Source organism: Gopherus flavomarginatus, chromosome 2 (genome assembly GCF_025201925.1).
Source record: "Gopherus flavomarginatus isolate rGopFla2 chromosome 2, rGopFla2.mat.asm, whole genome shotgun sequence".
NCBI lineage: Eukaryota > Metazoa > Chordata > Testudines > Testudinidae > Gopherus > Gopherus flavomarginatus.
The window spans coordinates 34,519,228-34,538,389 of record NC_066618.1 but is presented as its reverse complement, the minus strand read 5'-3'; the positions used below and the strand labels follow the sequence as shown (position 1 = coordinate 34,538,389).

General features: G+C 40.6%; 1 protein-coding gene across 1 annotated transcript; it reads left to right on the top strand.

Moving 5' to 3' along the window:
- Positions 1-229: 229 nt before the first annotated feature.
- Positions 230-18,933, top strand: LOC127043647 (mycolipanoate synthase-like). Its single transcript, XM_050937628.1, has 6 exons — positions 230-287; positions 5,198-5,351; positions 10,810-10,970; positions 12,057-12,260; positions 12,897-13,078; positions 13,357-18,933. The coding sequence occupies exons 1-6, from the start codon at positions 230-232 to the stop codon at positions 18,931-18,933; spliced, it is 6,336 nt and encodes a 2,111-aa protein (XP_050793585.1).
- The last annotated feature ends 229 nt before the right edge of the window (positions 18,934-19,162 follow it).

Below are 19,162 nucleotides of genomic sequence, written 5' to 3'. Positions count from 1 at the left end.
TCCACTATCAAACAGACTGAGATAGTAGCAGTCTGGTCACCATTTGGGAGTATGAATCTCACACAACCCACACAGAATGCTCGAGATTAATCAAGCTTTGTCTGGATGTGTGTGATTATGGCAAGTTAAACTTCTGCAAGAATATTTATTTAATGAGAGAAATATACTTTAATTAGAACTATGTGATATCTAAAAGTGTATTTTGCAGTTCAAGAATAGATTTGAAAAAATGACGGCAACTGGAGATGAAATTGCCATAGTGGGGATAGGATGCAATTTTCCTGGAGGTAAGTTTTGAATAAATACAAATCACAATACTGATAGAGTGTCAAAGAGTGCTATCATTCAATCCTCTCTTTATTTTACTATGTGATAAGATGAACAGTAAGTTTGCGCTACTGTTCAATATGTAGTAATATCATATGAAATGGATTGCATTATTAGTAAGTTCAAGCTACAAAATGAGGATCTGGATTTAGATTTGGAACACTCCCCAATGTTTTAAGTTCAGAGAAGACATTTGTAAGTTAATAGTGAAAGTCTCACTGCTCCAGGAAGTAGTGTGACTGACTCTGTCACTTCCCGCTTCTGACAAATAAAGGACTTGATCGAAAGCCCATTGAAGTTCCCAGGAATTCTCCCATTTACTTTATTGGCTTTGATTAGGCCCAAAGCATTAACTTCCATGTGACTACAGTATCTTACTTTATCTATGGTAAGTTTGTGCTACCGTGCAGTATGTAGTAATATCTAGTAATATCTAGTCCTGGGGGAATTGTGCACCACTGCACACGTGCATAATTAGTGTGCCACAAATACCATACTTTTTTTCTTTGCAGAAAGTAACTTCTGCTGGAAAGTTGTTGCAGTTCTGCCTTTTGCCCACCAGGGGCTGCTGTGGCACTAGAACAGAGCAGCTGCTCTCTCGAGGAAGCAGCCCCACCTGCCAATGGGGAAAGGAAGAGGTTGCCTGCCTGGCAGTGCCATGCATATGGGGCCAGGTTAGGAGACAGGGGGATAGACAGTGTGGGGCTGGAGGATGACAGACTGGGGTTCATAAGGACTGTTGCGGGAGGGCGGACAGGGGCTGAATGGAAGTGCAGGCACTGGGCCATATGGAGATGGGGGAAGGGGTGCAGGGCCACATGGTGGAGAAGGTGGCTGAGTTGGGGCATAGAGACACATGGAGATGGGGGAGGGCGTTCAGGGACACAGAAATGAGGGAAGGGGGCTTTCTGGGAGACACAGGGGCACATGGGGGAGGGTGTGCAGGGACACATGGGGGTGGCTGAGTGGGGTGAAGGAACATACGGGGATGGGGGGAGTAGGTGACTCAATGTGGGTGGAGGGACACATGGGGACAGGAGAAGATGTGCCTGACTGAATGGGAGAGCCTAGAGGTCAGCCATGGTCTGCATGGGAGAGCTCCCTAACAATCCCTCCCCACCCACCCCCAAAAAAACCTGTTCCATATTTCTCCCCTACACACACAACAACCCACCACGTTCACTCCCAGACTCCGTTCCTCTCCCTCTGCTCCCCCATTACCCTTGATTGCCCCAAGCTTTTGCACTGCTTCTGAGGGGAGTGGAAAATATGGTTTTGTATTGTAGTTCAAATGAATTACTCAAACTTCTGTATTTATATGCCTAGTAAGGAATCTGACAAAAGAAACCCATTTCCTGAATCTTTTTCAGTGTCCGTATTGTTACAGACATATTTGCTGACAGGTATTTTGAAATAAATTACCAAACTAATTGAAACTTTTGTGATTATACTGTGTATTTTGACAAATAAAATATGCAGAATTTTGCAGAATTTTAAAATATTGTGTGCAGAATTGTTAATTTTTTGGAGTAGAATTCCTCCAGGAGTAAATATCATAGGGAAGGGAATGCATTGTTAGTAGGTTCAAACTACTAAATGAGGATCTGAGTTTAGATTTAGAACACTCTCTGATGTTTTAAGTTCAGAGAAGACATTTATAAGTGAATACTGTAAGTCTCACTGCTCTGGGAAGTAGTGTGACTGACTGTCACTTCCTGCTTATGACAAATAGAGGACTTGATCGAAAGCCCATTGAAGTTCCCAGGAATTCTCCCATTGACTTTATTGGCTTGGATTAGGCCCAAAGCATTAACCTCTGACTACATTCCTCTCTGTGCTCCTGACTTCTGCTTCCATAGCAACAGGATGGGACCCAATCTCTACTAATTGCTTCTTCACACCTATAGACATAAGGCAGTTTTTCATTGCTTTGAGATTTAGAGCAAACCTAACCCAAACTGTTATTTAAGAACAGCTTGTAAAACTCATGAGTTTTTTAACATGATTGTCAAGAGTTCACTCTGTGTAGCTTTAAAGCTTTGCTCTTTCACCATCAGAAGTTAGTCTAATAAAATATGTTATCTCACCCACCTTATCTCTCGGATATCCTGGGACCCTCACAGTTACAACATCACTGCAAACATCTGTTCACATGGAGTAAAAAGTGGGGTCATTTGTAGGCTACAGGACATATTGAACCTAAGCAGGTTCAACCCCATTAAGATCCATGCTTGATCCTGAGCCTGCAATTTGCTCTAATCTGCTAAATGAAAAGACCGTGGTGATGTTATTCTGTAGCTGTTATAGAAACATAAATACTCCTAAAAAATCTGAGACTACTAGACAAGGTCATGGAGCAGTAACCAAGAAGTATGCGTCAGCTTTCAGATAATGTGGCTGTTTGATTACATTTTATCAGGGTTTGCCATTATTTTCTCTCTCATACACAAACTGTTCTGGCAACTTTGAGAACTTTATGGACTTTATGGACAATACCAGATTTCTGTGCATGCATACATTCTAAAACAGGATTTTCTTTTTAACACTCTGTTTATTATGCTTTCATTATTACCCATAGACCATTTCTATAGCAGCTGTAGGTTATATTTCCCATATGGGATTTGCAAACTAGTCATTCTTACTTAGATGACATGCACTGGCCCATCCCATTATATGAACCTGAATTATAACCACAGACATAAAAATTAGATACAGTTTAAACAAGCATACATAATCCATGCCAAAGAATCAGGCTTAAAAATCTGGTTTTGAAAAAATACTAATTCTGAGCCAAATTCACCATGATTGAGGTTGCAGGAGTTAATGCTGCCTGCTTTTTTATAATGTCATCTGAAAGTGAGAATAGGCATTCACGTGGCATTGTTTTAGCCGGCATCATAAGATATTTACATGCCAAATGCGTTAAAGATTCGTATGTCCCTTCATGCTTCAACCACCATTCCAGAGGTCATGCCTCCATGCTGATGATGGGTTCTGCTTGATAACAATCTAAAGCAACGCACACAGATTCATGTTCATTTTCATCATCTGAGTCAGATGCCACCAACACATGGTTGATTTTATTTTTTGGTGGTTCGGGTTCTATAGTTTCTGCATTGGAGTGTTGCTCATTTAAGACTTCTGAAAGCATGCTCCATACTTTGTCCCTCTCAGATTTAGGAAGGCACTTCAGATTCTTAAACCTTGGGTCAAGTGATATAGCTGTCTTTGGTACTTTCTTTGCGTTTCGTCAGTGAAAGAGTTCTTAAATCAAATGACACATTCTGGGTCATCACCTGAGACTGCCATAACACAAAATATATGGCAGAATGCAGGTAAAAGCACAGAGCAGGAGACATACAATTTTCCCCCAAGAAGTTCAGTCAAAAATTTAATTAACATATTATTTTTTTAAGGAGTGTTATCAACATTGAAGCATATTCTATTATTGTTTAGCAGTGTGATTAAGACTACAATTAATTGTGATTGTTTTGAGTTGAGATAATCACTTGAGTTAACTGCGATTAGTCGACAGCCCTAGTAAATTCCTAAGTTTAAAAAAAAAACTTAAAAAAATGAAAGAAATCCAAATTTCATTGAGTAGAAAGATCCTGACCCCCCCCCCAATGGATCATCATCAGGGCAGGGATCTTTAGTTCTGCAGCACAGTCCTTCACCAGTTGAGTTAATGAAGTACCTGAGAGCACTATAAGGTTGGTATCTTCTTAGTGGACTTGTCACTACAGGGGGATGAGACATACACACTTTGACAGTGGGTTTTACAGCTTATTTGCTAGACAGCAAAATAATGTTGAGACTCAGGAGTAATAGGTTCAAATCCCAATTTCTTTAGGGGAATGTTCTTTAGTGGTTATGGTTATCCTCTCCCTGTCCCATTCTGTTCCTGTCCCCCACTCCCAGTTTCTGTCTCCTCCCCTTTTTCTATCTCCCTGGCTCCTGCATGTCAACTCCCCTCCCCCAGCACAGCTCCTGCTCCTTCTTTCCTCACTTCTATCCTCTCATCCCTGGCTGCTGCACCCGCCTTTGTTCCTTTCTTCATCTTCTGACCCCAACTTCTCCTGCCCCTGTCCCCCCACTCCCAGCTCTTAACTCCCTTCCTTCCCTGCCCTCCATCTCTTCCAACCCCAATTCCCATTCCTCTGCATTCAAATCACACACTGGGAGCGCTGAGCACAGAGGAAAGACAGTGTCCTTACAGGTCTGCAGCAGCCAGAAGCAGCAATTGAATGGAAAGTTCTGCTCCTCCTTGCATCCCCTGGCTGGCGCATGCTCAGTCACTCAGCAGGGATAGTGCATATGCCAGGGGTGGCCAAGCTGTGGCTCGCAACAGTTTTACATCTGGGTAAACGCTGTTGACTTCAATGAAGTTAATTTACGACAACACAACAGTGGACAGGATTACACATACTGTGATGCAGGAAAGCAGGTAGTTTGTTCACACTGATAAATATTGAATTGTGATCAGTATATATTGGATATGCTTCATGGCAGACATGAATGTTTCTGATGCCATTAATAGCTAGGAAAATAGCTAGGTCATTAATAGCTATGAAAAATATCCCACTGCTTCTCAAAATGGAGACAACAGGATTTTGTGGGGTTTGCTTTTTTGTTTTGTAATTTTGTAAATACTCGGAGTGCAAGAAGTAACAGAAACACCGTTCGTTTGCAGAGCTTTAAATTCCTTGTTACTGGAGAATTTACATTTCCTTATCGCCAGTCATTTTTTAAAAAAAGACAATATAAAATTTTTCTTTTACAAGGTAGATCTAGGAGAGTTTCTATGTCGGTATGTGCTGTTGAGGGGGAAAAACATTTAATCCTATTTTAAAAACTATTGATGCAACAGGTGAAGGAATCAACAATTTCTGGCAAGTACTAGTGGAAGGAAGAAACTGTACTGTAGAAATAACCCCAGAAAGATTCAATACCAGAGACTGGTATGATCCAGATGATACCAAATCAGGAAAAATATGCACGACGCGAGCTGCACTTATTGATGGGTAAGCCTGTTTCTATGCTCCTAAACCATTAGTCAAATTTCTTACATTAGATGTTAAAGTGTAATCCTGTTCCCAGTGAAGTGATTAGCACTGGCTTGAGAAGAGCTACCAAAATTCACACCATCTGAGAATCTGGCTCCTTGTTCATAAGATGAGCTGGTTGAAACGGAGAAGTTCCGTTCCACAGGAAATTTTGACATTTCAAAATGTCTGAAATTCTGAAATGTTCTGTTTTGGAAAAATCAGACTGTTTCCATTCATGTTTTTTCTAAAAACAAACAAACAAAAAACCAGGGCGGTGGAGCCTGACTCTATGGGACACCCTAGGAATCCTCTGCCTGGGTTCTATTGGAACTTCATTGGTACCAAACTGTCTCTGCAGATCATTTTGATGTTCACTAATCAGCAAATTCTGACTAAAAATGTGTCACTGGAATTTTTCTAGCCACTTTTATTGTGAAACCTGACAGTGCTATATCGAAATCTAATGTATATCTATAGTTATATAGGTATATATTATTATTTTTTATAATAATAATAAATGCAAATAATAATCTTATTTCTCTAGGTTAGTGGTATAACATTTTTAAAAATATTTTTTTCTTAATATTTTTTTCTTCCATTATTTATTTCAATTCTTTATATAGTTGTTTTTTCAGTGAATCCCTCTGACTACTTGGTAACTATACTGTTGTAAAGATAAATATTTTTGGAGGGCATGCTTAACATAGATAGAAGAACAACATAAGAACAGCCATGCTGGGTCAGACCAATGATTAATCTAGCCCAGTATCCTGTCGTCGGACAGTGGCTGGTGCCAGATGCTTCAGAGGCAGTGAACAGAACAGGGCAAATTTGAGTGACCCATCCCCTGTCGTCCAGTCCCAGCTTCTGGCAGTCACAGGACTTGGAACATTGAGGCAATCGTCACTAATAGCCGTTGATGGATCATTCACTTATTTAATTCTTTTTTCAACCCAGTTATAATCTTCATCTTCAACAATGAGTTCCACAAGTTAACCGTGCATTTTGTGAAGAAGTACTTCCTTATGTTTCTTTTAAACCTTCTGCCTATTCATTTCATTGGGTTATCCCTGGTTCTTGTGTTATGCGAATGGGTAAACAACACTTCCTTATCCACTTTCTCCACACAATTCAAGATTTTATAGATCTTTATCATATTCCTCCTTAGTCGTCTCTTTTCTAAGACGAACAACCCCAGTCTTTTTAATCTCTCCTCATATGGAAACTGGTTCATGCCCCTAATAATTTTTGTTGCTTCTCTCTGTACTTTTTCCAGTTCTAATATATCTTTTTTTGAGATGTGTCAACCAGAACTGCACATATTATTCAACGTGTGAGCATACCATGGATTTATATAGTGGCATTATGACATTTCTTGTCAATATTTTTCCCTTTCCTAATGGAGCCTAACTTTCTGTGAGGTTTTTTTTTGTTTTTTTGTTTTGTTTTTTTTACTGCTGCTGCACATTTAAGCGGATGTTTTCAGAGAACTATTCATGAAAACTCCAACGTCTCTTTCTTGAGTGGTAACAGCTACTTTAGACTCCATCATTTTGTATGTATAGTTGGGAATATGTTTTCTAATGTGCATTACTTTGCACTAATCAACATTGAATTTCACCTGCCATTTTATTGCCCAGTTTTGTGAGACCCCTTTGTAAATCTTCAGACAGCTTTGTACTCAGGTATCTTCAGTAATTTTGTATTGTCTGCAAACTTTGCCACCTCACTGTTTATCTCCTTTTATAGCTCATTTATGTATATATTGAGCAGCATAGGTCTCCGTACATATCCTTGGGGACCCTGATATTTACCTCTTTCCACTACGAAAACTTACCTTTTAGTCTTACCCTTTGTTTCCTATCTGTTAACAAAATACTCATACTTATCCCATGACTGCTTACTTTGCTTAAGAGCCTTTGGTGTGAGATCTTGTCAAAGGGTTTCTGGCTCATCCGTGTCCACTTCCTAGTAAACTCCCTCAAAGAATTATAATAAATTGATGAGGCATGATTTCCCTTTACAAAAGCCAGGCTCAATCTTTCCCAACATACGATGTTCATCTATGTGTCTGATAATTTTGTCCTTTTCTATAGTTTCAATCAAGTTGCCTGATTATGAAGTTAAGCTTAGTGGCCTTTAATTTCCGGGACCACGTCTAGAGCCATTTTTTGAAAAGCAGCATTCTGTTTCCTGTCCTCCAGTCATCTGGTACAGAAGCTCATTTAAGCGATAGGTTATGTACCACAGTTAGTAGTCCTGCAATTTCATATTTGGGTAATTTCAGAACTCCTGGGTGAATACCATCTGGTCCTGGTGACTTATTACTTTCTAATTTATCAATTTGTTCCAAACCCTCCTCTTCTGATACCTCATTCTGGTACAGTTCCTCAGATTTGTGACTTAAAAAAAATGGCTCATGTGTGGGACTCTCCCTCACATCCTCTGCCATGAAGACCAATGCAAAGAATTCATTTAACTTCTCCACAATGGTCTTGTCTTCTTTTAATGCTCCTTTAGCACCTCAATCATGCAGTGGCCCCACTGATTGTTTTGCAGGCTTCCTGCTTCTGATGTACTTAAAAAAAATTTTGATATCAGTTTTTGTGTCTTTTGCTAGTTGCTCTTCAAATTCTTTTTTGGCCTGCCTCATTATACTTTTACTTGACTTGCCAGCGTTTGTGCTCCTTTCTGTTTTCCTCAGTAAGATTTGCCTTCTCATTTTTAAAAGATATAATTTTTCTTCTAACCACCTCTTTTTGTCATGGTGGCATTTTTTTGGTCCTCTTACTTTTTTTAAATTTTGGATATACATTTAGTGTGAACCTTTATTATGGTGTTTGCAAGCATGTCATTCTTATGACAGTTTCTTTTAATTTCTCTTTAACTGGCTTCCTTTGTCATTTTCCTTGCTACAATTTAATTACATTATGGTCACGTTTGTACTTGGTATATTTGTAGCTTAACTAGCATGCTACTTTCTGATGTGAATTTTTCCTGGAGAGATACAGAGGTTTGGCTTGTCATGTAATCACAATTGAATATGCAACACAAATAAACTCTCTCATAGTGCATGCTGTATATATCATAGAATCATAAAAATGTAAGGCTGGAAGGGACTTGAGAAATCAACAAGTCCAGTCCCTGGCACTGAGGCAGGACCAAGAAAACCTATACCATTCATGATAGGTATTTGTCCAACCTGTTCTTAATCTCAGTAATGGGGATTTCACAACCTCCGTTGGAACCCTATTCCAGAGTGTAACTATGTTTAGAATTAGAAAGTTGGCAAGTAAAGCAGGGCAATTACTTCATGTGTGTTGCATACTCATGTTACTGCACCCTAAAATGACATTAGCTTTTTTCACAACTGCTTCACATTGTTGACTCTCATTAAATTTGTGATCAACTGTAATCCCCAGATGCTTTTCAGCAGTACTACCATCTATTCAGTTATTCCCCATTTTGTAGTTATACATTTGATTTTTTTCCTAGGTGCAGGACTTTGCATTTGCCTTTGCTGAATTTAATCTTGTTCATTTCAGACTGTAGGGAACCGTGGAAGACTGTGTAACGGCCTAGCTAGGGTAGTTCCGCTTTCTCGGCGGCCGGTCACTGTAGGACACAGCACGCCAGTTATAACTTGCTCTTAACTGGTTACAGCCAGTTTGTATGGCCCTCAGCCAAAGGGTGGACACCGCCTGTGGAAAGTCCCTGGCCTTTGGCCAAAGGGCGGACACAGCCTGTGGAAAGCCCTTATTTGCTTATGCATGAGTTGTGTTTGTATTCTGTATATATAGCTGTATGGTCCCGGTCCCGCCCTTGGACTCCATACCAGGCCGAGCTTCGGTGCGCTGGGTTCCCTGCCTCTGTGACAGCAATGCCAGGAGTCCCCATTGCGGGTGTGTCACTTTACCTTCATTAAAGCCAATAACTCACAGTGTGTGTGGGCCTCGTTCTTGCAGAGCACGCTAGGTAGGCCTGTAGCCTCCCAAGAACCTTACACAGACCAATTCTCTAATTTATCAAAGTTGTTTTGAATTCTCATCTTGTCCCTGAAAGTGCTTACAGCTCCTCCCAAATTGGTGTCATCCACAAATTTCATAAGCATACTCATCACTCCATTATGCAATTCATTAATGAACATATTGAATAGTACTGGACTCAGCACTGACCTACATGGGACCTCACTAGTGTGACAGACCCAGACCAGTGGGGTACAGGAGTCTGGTAGAGGGCAAATGATTAAAGGTCTTGAGAACATGACCTATGAAGGAAGGCTGAAGGAATTGGGTTTGTTTAGTTTGGAAAAGAGAAGACTGAGAGGGGACATGATAGCAGTTTTCAGGTATCTAAAAGGGTGTCATCAGGAGGAGGGAGAAAACTTGTTCACCTTAGCCTCCAATGATAGAACAAGAAGCAATGGGCTTAAACTGCAGCAAGGGAGATTTAGCTTGGACATTAGGAAAAAGTTCCTAACTGTCAGGGTAGTTAAACACTGGAATAGATTGCCTAGGGAAGTTGTGGAATCTCCATCTCTGGAGATATTTAAGAGTAGGTTAGATAAATGTCTATTAGGGATGGTCTAGACAGTATTTGGTCCTGCCATGAGGGCAGGGGACTGGACTCGATGACCTCTCGAGGTCCCTTCCAGTCCTAGAGTCTATGAGTCTATGAGTCTATAAATATTCTGGTCACTGGACGAGTAGTTTTCTGTTCCCTGAGTGACCAGAGCAGGAGCTGCACTAGCATAATCAGGAACCTGCTAGAACCAATTAAGGCAGACAGGCTGATTAAACCACATGCAGCCAATCAAGGCAGGCTAATCAGGGCACCTGGGTTTAAAAAGGAGCTCACTTCAGTTTGTGGTGTGCGTGTGAGGAGCTGGGAGCAAGAGGCGCAAGGAGCTGAGAGTGAGAGGGTGTGCTGCTGGAGGACTGAGGAGTATAAGCGTTATCAGACACCAGGAGGAAGGTCCCGTGGTGAGGATAAAAAGGGTGTTTGGAGGAGGCCATGGGGAAGTAGCCCAGGGAGTTGTAGCTGTCATGCAGCTGTTACAGTAGGCACTATAGACAGCTGCAATCCACAGAGCCCTGAGCTGGAACCCAGAGAAGAGGGCGGGCCCGGGTTCCCCCTAAACCTCCCAACTCCTGATCAGACACAGGAGGAGCTGACCCAGACTGTGAGTTCCACCAGCGGGGAAGATCACTGAGGTGAGCAAATCTGTCAATAGGTGCAGGACCCACCAAAGTAGAGGAGGAACTTTGTCACACTAGATGTACTCTCCCAGTTTGATAGCAAACCATTGATAACTACCCTTGGATTACACTCTTTCAACCAGTTATTCGCCAACTTTATAGTAATTTCACCTAGATCACATTTCCCTAGCTTCCTTATAAGAATCTCATGCCGTTTCCTGATTTGTATTTCTTAGATTTAACACATTTGACAACAAGCTGTTTGGAATTAGTGATGTGGAAGCTGAGCGCATGGATCCTCAACAAAAGTTACTCCTGGAATGCACGTACAGAGCACTGGAGGATGCAGGAGTCACGATGGAACATGTCAGTGGCACCAAAACAGGGGTTTTTGTTGGTAAGCTGGCAGTCTAGTGGTGAACCAATTCATAAATTTAGCATCTTGGAAAACAGTGCACATTTCCATATACTTTACATAGTTATCTAACATTATTCATTTAATGATGGAATATCTAAAGCTACCATGCTCTGAACAATGCTGCATAGTGTATGTTATAAACAGCTGACATTGTCTAATGAATTAATTGTATTGGTCATTATTACATAAATCACAAACAGCACTGCCTGGCTGAGGGGGATGGACGTTGTGCTCTCCGGATGGAAGTAGTAGTGTGGAAGCTTCCCTTGCACTCCTGATGACTCTGGCAGCCTTTTGCCTCCAGCTTCTGGTGCTCCAGCTGGTCATACTCCTCTCTCCTCCCACTGCCTGGCTGCATGTCCACACAACCAGCAACACGGCCCCTTTCCCCTCATCTACCTGCTCACAGGGAGTCTATTGGGAGTGCAGCTCTTGCTCTTGCCTCACTCAACCCAATGTCTCATAAGCCAGCTAAGTCCTGCTTGGCCACATGGGATGGGGATGGTTCTTATAAGGCCTCACTGCCCTGCTCAGCTGCATAGGGCTGTGTCAATATTGAACACTAATGCCTGGGCTACACAAGAAAGTTGTGCTGGTTTCACTAAAAGTGTGATTTTAAAACCCAGTCAGTTAAAATAGTTCAAAAGATTCCACAGACTCGGTTTCAGTTTTAAACAAGGCTTATTTTGGTTTAGTTTAAGTTAATTAGGAATCATTTCAAGTTAAATCAAAATAGGGGTTTGTCCTAGTGTCACTGAATCAGTTTAGAATCACACCTTTAGCTAGACCACTGCAACTTTCTCCTGCAGACGAGGCCTTTGTGTCATTTAATACCTTCAGACAAATTTCAAATGTTAAATATGTAGCTAAGGAGTAAAATCCTGGCCCCACTGAAGTCAATGGGAGTTTTGCCATTGACGTCAGTACAGCCAGGATTTCACTCTAGGTGCTGATGTAGGGTGGCACATGATAAAACTACAAGAGCAAAGAACACCACTACGTTTGGATCTGATCATATGTTTTAATCTCTCTCGATAACATGAAGCATGTCTGCTGTTTTTACAGGTCTTATGAACCGAGACTATGAGATCATCACAAGCAGAGCGGTAACTGAAATAAACCATTATGATGGGACTGGGGTAGCAGTAAGCATAGCTGCTAACAGAATTTCATACACTTTTAATCTGACTGGACCATCACTTTCCATCGATACTGCCTGCTCATCGTTTCTTTTTGCTTTGCATTACGCCTCGCAAGCAGTTAAACAAGGTACTGGGACTAAAAGTAAATAAGAAAATAAATTAGGGATGATACTGTAGTTAAGTTACTAAGCTATATATATGCAGTGTCTCACTGGAATTTGACTAATGTTACAGCTGGTAAGGGCTAAAACCATTTGTTTTTTGCCATCACCAAAATGAAAGTTTTCATCTTCAGTTCCACCAGTACAGGTTACAGAGCTTTATACCACCTGTGACAGCCAACAGCAATTGTCAAACAATATCACTGATTTTTGGCACCCATAAAAGATGTAAGCCTTTGTTAGTGTCTGCCATTCTTTCAAATCACATTATCATGATTCATGAAGGGGTGGATGTTTTTTGTTTTTATAAAAGACCAAGAGTGTTTACTCCCTCAATGGCTTTTATTAATATGCTGCTGTCTACTCAAGCCCATTCCAAACACTGAGAATTTTACTATCTGTTGGGTTTCAGGGCCTGAAAGTTTGAATATGTCTATGCACTTTCAGTGAGTCAGTTCTGTTTTTATAATTTCTCTGCAAATTCTATCATTTTATCACTAATGGGCAATGTTAACAATTCCAAATATTACTACAGTGTATTAATGTAAATCTGTAGAGATGCACAGAAGATGGAAAACAGTCACACATTTATTTTACCATAGGAGATTGTGAAGCGGCTCTGTGTGGAGGAGTGAACTGCATTATAGATCCCCGCACCTTCGTATCTCTGAGTAAAGCAAAAATGATCTCTCCTGAGGGGATGAGTATGCCCTTTACTAAAAAGGCAAATGGTTATGGAAGAGGAGAAGGCTGCGGTGTTCTTTTACTGAAGCCACTAAAAAAGGTAGGTTCATTTTCACAGAGCTTCCAAAAATAAGATTTCCAAATACCCAGGGCTCTGCAATTCCCATTCTAATATGTCCTCTTATGGGAGGACATATTCACAACTCTGGACTCTTCTACTGTGAGGTTAATATCCAGGGCTAAAATATGTAGGCACTTACCTTAGTATAAGAAGGGTACATTTAACAGTTAAACAGAATGTTCTGTCTGCCCTTGATCTTCTTTCTATTATAAAAATCCCAAATGATCCCATATATTTTTTCCTTTTTTTGAAAACAGGCACTAGAAGACTGTAACAGAATATGGGGAGTTATAAACATCAGTGCAATAAATCAGAGTGGAAGATCCGTGACTCCAATCACAAGACCATCTCAGACAGCACAGGAAAAGTTACTACGCAGCATTTATCTGACTCATGTTGACCCATCAGTTGTGCAGTATGTTGAAGCACATGGCACAGGAACTCCTGCTGGAGATCCTACAGAAGCAGAGAGCCTAGGTAGCATCATTGGTAATAACAGATCTCCTAAAATGCCTGTTCTAAAGATTGGTTCTGTTAAAGGGAATGTTGGCCATGCTGAATCAGCTGCTGGGGCAGCTGCATTAATTAAAGTTCTTTTAATGATGCACCATGAAACAATTGTTCCATCTTTGCATTACAGAGAGGATATTAGTAGCATAAATACAGAGAAATTAAATCTATCAATTCCAACGACTGTAGAAAAATGGGAAGAGTCGAGAGAATTTGGAAGAGTAGCTGGTGTCAACTGTTTTGGATTTGGGGGAACCAATGCCCATGTTGTTGTCAGACAGTTCAAGCAAACACAGGTTCTTCCCTCTTTTAAACGACCGATTGAATTATTTGTACTCTCTGCGGCTTCAGGCAAATCCCTCAAATTGACAATGGAAGACACAGCTGAGCAGTTAAACATAAGCAACTCAGTAACTCTCCCAAATCTGGCCTATACATCTGCCTGTAGAAGAAGCCATGTAAATTACAAGTACAGAAAAGCATTTGTTACAAACTCTCTTCAACATTTACAGCAACAAGTTGCATTAGCAGCTAAAACACAAATAACGCCATCAAAGATGACTCCACAACTAGTTTTTGTGTTCTGTGCTAATGGAGTAAATTTCAAAGGGATCTGCAGGACATTATTGAGTTCAGAGCCAGTATTCAGAGATAAATGTAAAGAAATAGAAATGTTATTTCAGCAATATGTACCCATCAGCCTCCTGGGATTAACAGAAAGTGAATGTGAGGATTTGCCCAGGCCAGAAATTGCCCAGCCATTGCTTTTTACTCTCCAAGTTGCCTTAACTTCTCTTCTTAAACATTGGGGAATTAAGCCCGTGGCTGCTGTTGGCCATTCAGTTGGAGAAGTTGCTGCCGCCCATTGTGGAGGGTTTCTTTCCCTTGAAGATGCCGTCAAAGTAATTTATCACAGGAGTAGGTTACAGGCGAAGGTTACCGGAGGCAGAATGTTGGTAGTTGGTAACATCCCTGTTCAAGAAGTATCAGAAGCCCTTGGCCCGTATTCTGGGAAGGTGTGCATTGCAGCTTTTAACAGCCCTTCTTCCTGTACCTTGTCTGGAGATGCAGACTCTGTGAGTGCCCTTCAGAAAGAACTAGCTCAAGTGTTCAGCAAGAGAGACATATTTCTTCGTGTTTTACATGTCCCAGCTGCATACCACAGCCACATGATGGATCCAATAATAAAGGAGATGATGGAGCATTTACAGTATTTGGAAAAACAGAAGCCGGAAATTGAAGTGATTTCAACATTGACTGGAAAGGCTGCTTCTGTAGATGATTTCACTACAGGCAAGTTCTGGGCCCAACATGCTCGGAATCCTGTTGCTTTCACACGGGCCATAGTGACTTCAGCTAAAGAAAAGGACAATGTTGTGTTTGTTGAAATAGGCCCAGAAAGAGCATTACAGAGGTATATAATAGAAACGCTAGGCAAAGAAACTAGAGTTTTGTCCTCCTTGCAAACTGATAAAGAATATCAGACTCTTCTTAGCCTTGCAGGGAATCTGTTTGAACTGGGATATAATCCTGACTGGCATCACTTTTATGAAGGGTATCAAAGTATTCCAGCAGCATTTCCCAGATACCAGTTTGATCGTAAGAAGCTAATGACCTATTTGGACATCCATCAACAAGCAAATCGAAGAGCTGTAAACCCAAATCATCCTTTGATTTACAGTTTGAACAATGAGAACACCAAATTCAGCTGCCCAGTTTCCCAGGCATCAGCACCCTGTTTATATGAGCACAAGAACAATGGTGTTGCTTTAGTTCCAGGTGCATTTTTTGCAGAGCTCGGTTTGGCATCTGTGATGAGTAGTTCGAGGCCAAAAGTGCCTTTAAGTACTTGTCAGATTAGTATCAATTTTTTGGCCCCTTGTGTTTTAAACCAGAATTCCCATGATTTAAAGATAGAATTGGCGTCACGAAAAACCGTGACAGATTTCAAAATACTGTCATCCTCAACTGCAGTTTATGCATCAGGACAAATTACCAAGAAGTCTGAAGCTGCAGTGGAAGAAAACAGCATCTCCTTTCAAGACATCTTTCAAAGGTGTAAATCAGTAGTTACTGCAGATGAGGTTTATGAAACACTGTCTCAGGTTGGATTTCAATATGGTTCCATGTTCAGACAGTTAAGTGATATATTTTATTGTGAAGAGCTAAAGGAAGCTATAACCACCATAAAGGTGAACAGAGAGACAAGAGAAGAGATGTCTGACTATTGTATCCATCCAGTGCTGTTAGACTGTTTTCTACAGATGACCGCTGTCATGACAACAATAACTTTCCAGACCAGAGCAGGCTTTCCTTCTGGCATAGGCAGTCTTGTAGTTTTCAGACCTTTGGAGGAGGAAATGATGATATATTTGAAAACAAGCAAATCAACTGGGAACTACTTAGAGGTTTGTGGATGCTTTGCAGATAAATGTGGCTCTGTTTTGGCAGAACTGAAACGTGTTGGGATCATCTTTATGAAGCCAACATCCCCCAGAGACAACGACTTGCTCTTTGAAAATAAGTGGAAAGAAATATTTCCCGCTCAGATCATAGGAAGTTTAGGGGAAGCACCCAGAGTCTTTGTGTTTGCAGACAAACTTGGAATAGCTCAGCAGCTCAAAAAATACTTACACAGTGATTCGAGATATGCTATGTATGAAGATTGGGAAACATTGCTGGAAGCCAAGAGTTCAGAAATGACCACACAACATAAAATGAAAAAGGAGCTTGAAGACTACCAGGAAGTTTTGTTCATGTGGGGAATTCAGAAGTTAAATGACGAGTTCCCAGGAAAAGTGGTGGCACATTTAGCTAAGTGTTGTGAAGCGTATCGCCAAATTATTGTGGCATTAAGAGAGAAAAAATCCAGTTGTTCAGTTAGAATTATCACCTACAGAACAACAGATAGAAATGTAGATCATCTTAACCCTGGATTTGCTTTATGTGGCATGACGAGAACCTGCATAGTTGAAGTTTCAGAAATCACATTTCAGATGATTGACATCAGCTCTTCCAGTACACTGGACATCTCAGCCTTAGCAGATGTTATTGTAAAGTACGAAGGACAGGATCATCCAGAAATTTGGATTCATCAAGGAAGAATTTACACTTCGGAAATCAGACGCACACCATTTAAAGATGTGGATTACAGTCAACCTTCAAAGTCTCTTCAGAACTCAGAGATGTTCACTTTATACACTACAGATCCTTACCAAGTGAAAGATTTATCTGCTGAAATAGCCAATAATACCATTACTCAACTTGCAAATCACAGTGTTGAAGTTCAAATGGATAAAGTATGCATCCATTCAGAAGATTATTTTCCTGTTAGCGTTTCAAGCTGTAACTTTGGGAATACATTGTATTGGAATTCATATACAATAGACAAACATAAGCTTTTAGCTCTGGACTTCAGTGGCACAGTAACTGCAGTAGGCAGTGAAGTGAAAAAAGTTAAGGTGGGAGATCATGTGGCTTCATGTTATCCAGTTGTTGCATCATCGAGAGTCATGGTTCCAGGGACAGTTTGTTTCAACATCAAGAAGTTTCCATGCTTTAGAAATGTTCCTTGTGTGTCATACTTTGTGGTAGCATGGAAAATTGTAAATCAAACATTACCGAAGGTGAAACACAGTGGGACTTTAGGTATTATTTCTACTGACCCAGAGTCAGTGTTATGCAAAGTGCTCACTCTAACAGCACAGGAAATGGGCTGGAGAACAGTACTTGCAAAACCTACGTCTGATGAGTGGCAACGTGTAAATCAGTGCCATGCCCTTGTTTATTTGCCTCCAGTAGATGAAATGTCTAAGGAAGTTCTAGTTCATCTTTCCCATCTCCAAGACCTTGTGATAGTACATGATAATCAACAGTCTGAATGTTTTCGATACCTAATTGGAAGTGATCAAGAAAACATTCGTGTTCATGTACTGAAACTTTTCAGTATCTTTCAGAAAGCATCTCTGAAACAGTCTGTAAGGGCTGTCCAGGGATGGGTCAAATCAATGCAAATGAAACAATTTAAAAACCTATCATATTCTGTTTTTCAGCAGATTGAGGACATTGAAAGTACAAACACTGCAGCGACCTCCTATTTCACCTGCAAATCTATCCCGCTGGCTGTGCTGAAAGGGGATGTGGCGACCAACAGGATTTCAGACATACCAGTATATGAAGCAGAGAAGAAAATGTTTAAGCAGAATGCGGTTTACATAGTGGCAGGGGGGCTCACTGGGCTTGGATTTGAAACTGTGAAATTTATAGTCCAGAACGGAGGGGGCTGTATTGCGATACTTTCAAGGAGCAAACCAAGCAGTGAGAAGCAAGAAGAAATCAAGGCTTTGCAAAATCAGAGTGAAGGGAGCAGAATAGTCAGTTTGCAGTGTAATGTTATTTCTAGCTCTCAGGTTGAGAAAGCTATGAGTTCAATTGACACAATCTTTCCAAAGAGCCCAATCAAAGGTGTATTCCATAGTGCTGTGGTTTTGCATGACGGATGTCTTGAAGCTCTGAACTTATCTCACTTTGAGAAAGTGTTAAGTCCCAAAGTTGCAGGGGTAATAAATCTCCACCGGGCTACCAAGGGGCAGGAACTCGACTATTTTGTGTGTTACTCCTCTGTGACTTCATTTCTTGGAAATTCAACACAAGCAAACTATGCTGCTGCTAATTCTTTCCTGGATGTTTTTTGCCACTACAGGAGGAATTGTGGACTTTCAGGACAATCCATTAATTGGGGTGCCTTGAATCTTGGCTTATTGCTAAATCAAAACAAGATTCAAAATATTTTGGAATCCAAAGGCATAGATATTCTGCAGGTACATGAAATTTATGAATATCTTAAAAAAAGTTTAATTCTGAATAATCCTCAGCAAGCTGTAGTAAAATTAAATTTTGGAATGCTAAGCAATCATGTTCTTTCTCGAACAGCATCACTCAAAAGTCGCTTCCGTACACTCATTTCAGAAGAATTCGGCAGCAAGCTCGAGCTATCTGAACAAGGAACCCCTCAGAATTTATCTCCAGTCAGTTCTGAAGATTATATCACCTCACTGGTGAGTTATCTCAGTAGTACAAATGCGAGTGATCTTACAATGAACACATCACTTGCATCACTGGGCGTGGACTCTATGTTAGCCATGACGCTACAGAATCATATCTTTCATGATAGAAGGGTGGAGATCCCCCTTGTGAAACTACTTGATCCTCACACAACTATGTCAAGTTTAGTACGGCTTTTAGAAGAAAGTTCTAATGAATGTGGGTCACTTGAGAAAACAACTCATGTAGCAGAAAGTATCGATGATGGAAGCTGGTTATAGGAACCCATTTCATGTAGTAATTTGGTAACTTTGGAATTATTAGGACCCTAGTGATTTTTCAAAACAATCATCATACACTTTGGGTAGAGTAAAGCTTTGAATTATAATAAGTTAGTTCTTTACCACCAAACCAGCTTACTTTTGGTACTGCACTTTACTCATACCTTCTCTGTGCAGCACACATTTTTTTGTTAACTTGTATTAGTAAAAATACAGTAAATGTATATAC

Excerpts from the sequence above, each read along its gene's own strand:
- LOC127043647 (XM_050937628.1), top strand. The coding sequence starts at position 230 with ATGACGGCAACTGGAGATGAAATTGCCATAGTGGGGATAGGATGCAAT. Across the intron at positions 288-5,197 it reads AGGATGCAATTTTCCTGGAG|GTGAAGGAATCAACAATTTC; the intron begins GTAAGTTTTGAA and ends TTGATGCAACAG. Across the intron at positions 10,971-12,056 it reads CAAAACAGGGGTTTTTGTTG|GTCTTATGAACCGAGACTAT; the intron begins GTAAGCTGGCAG and ends CTGTTTTTACAG.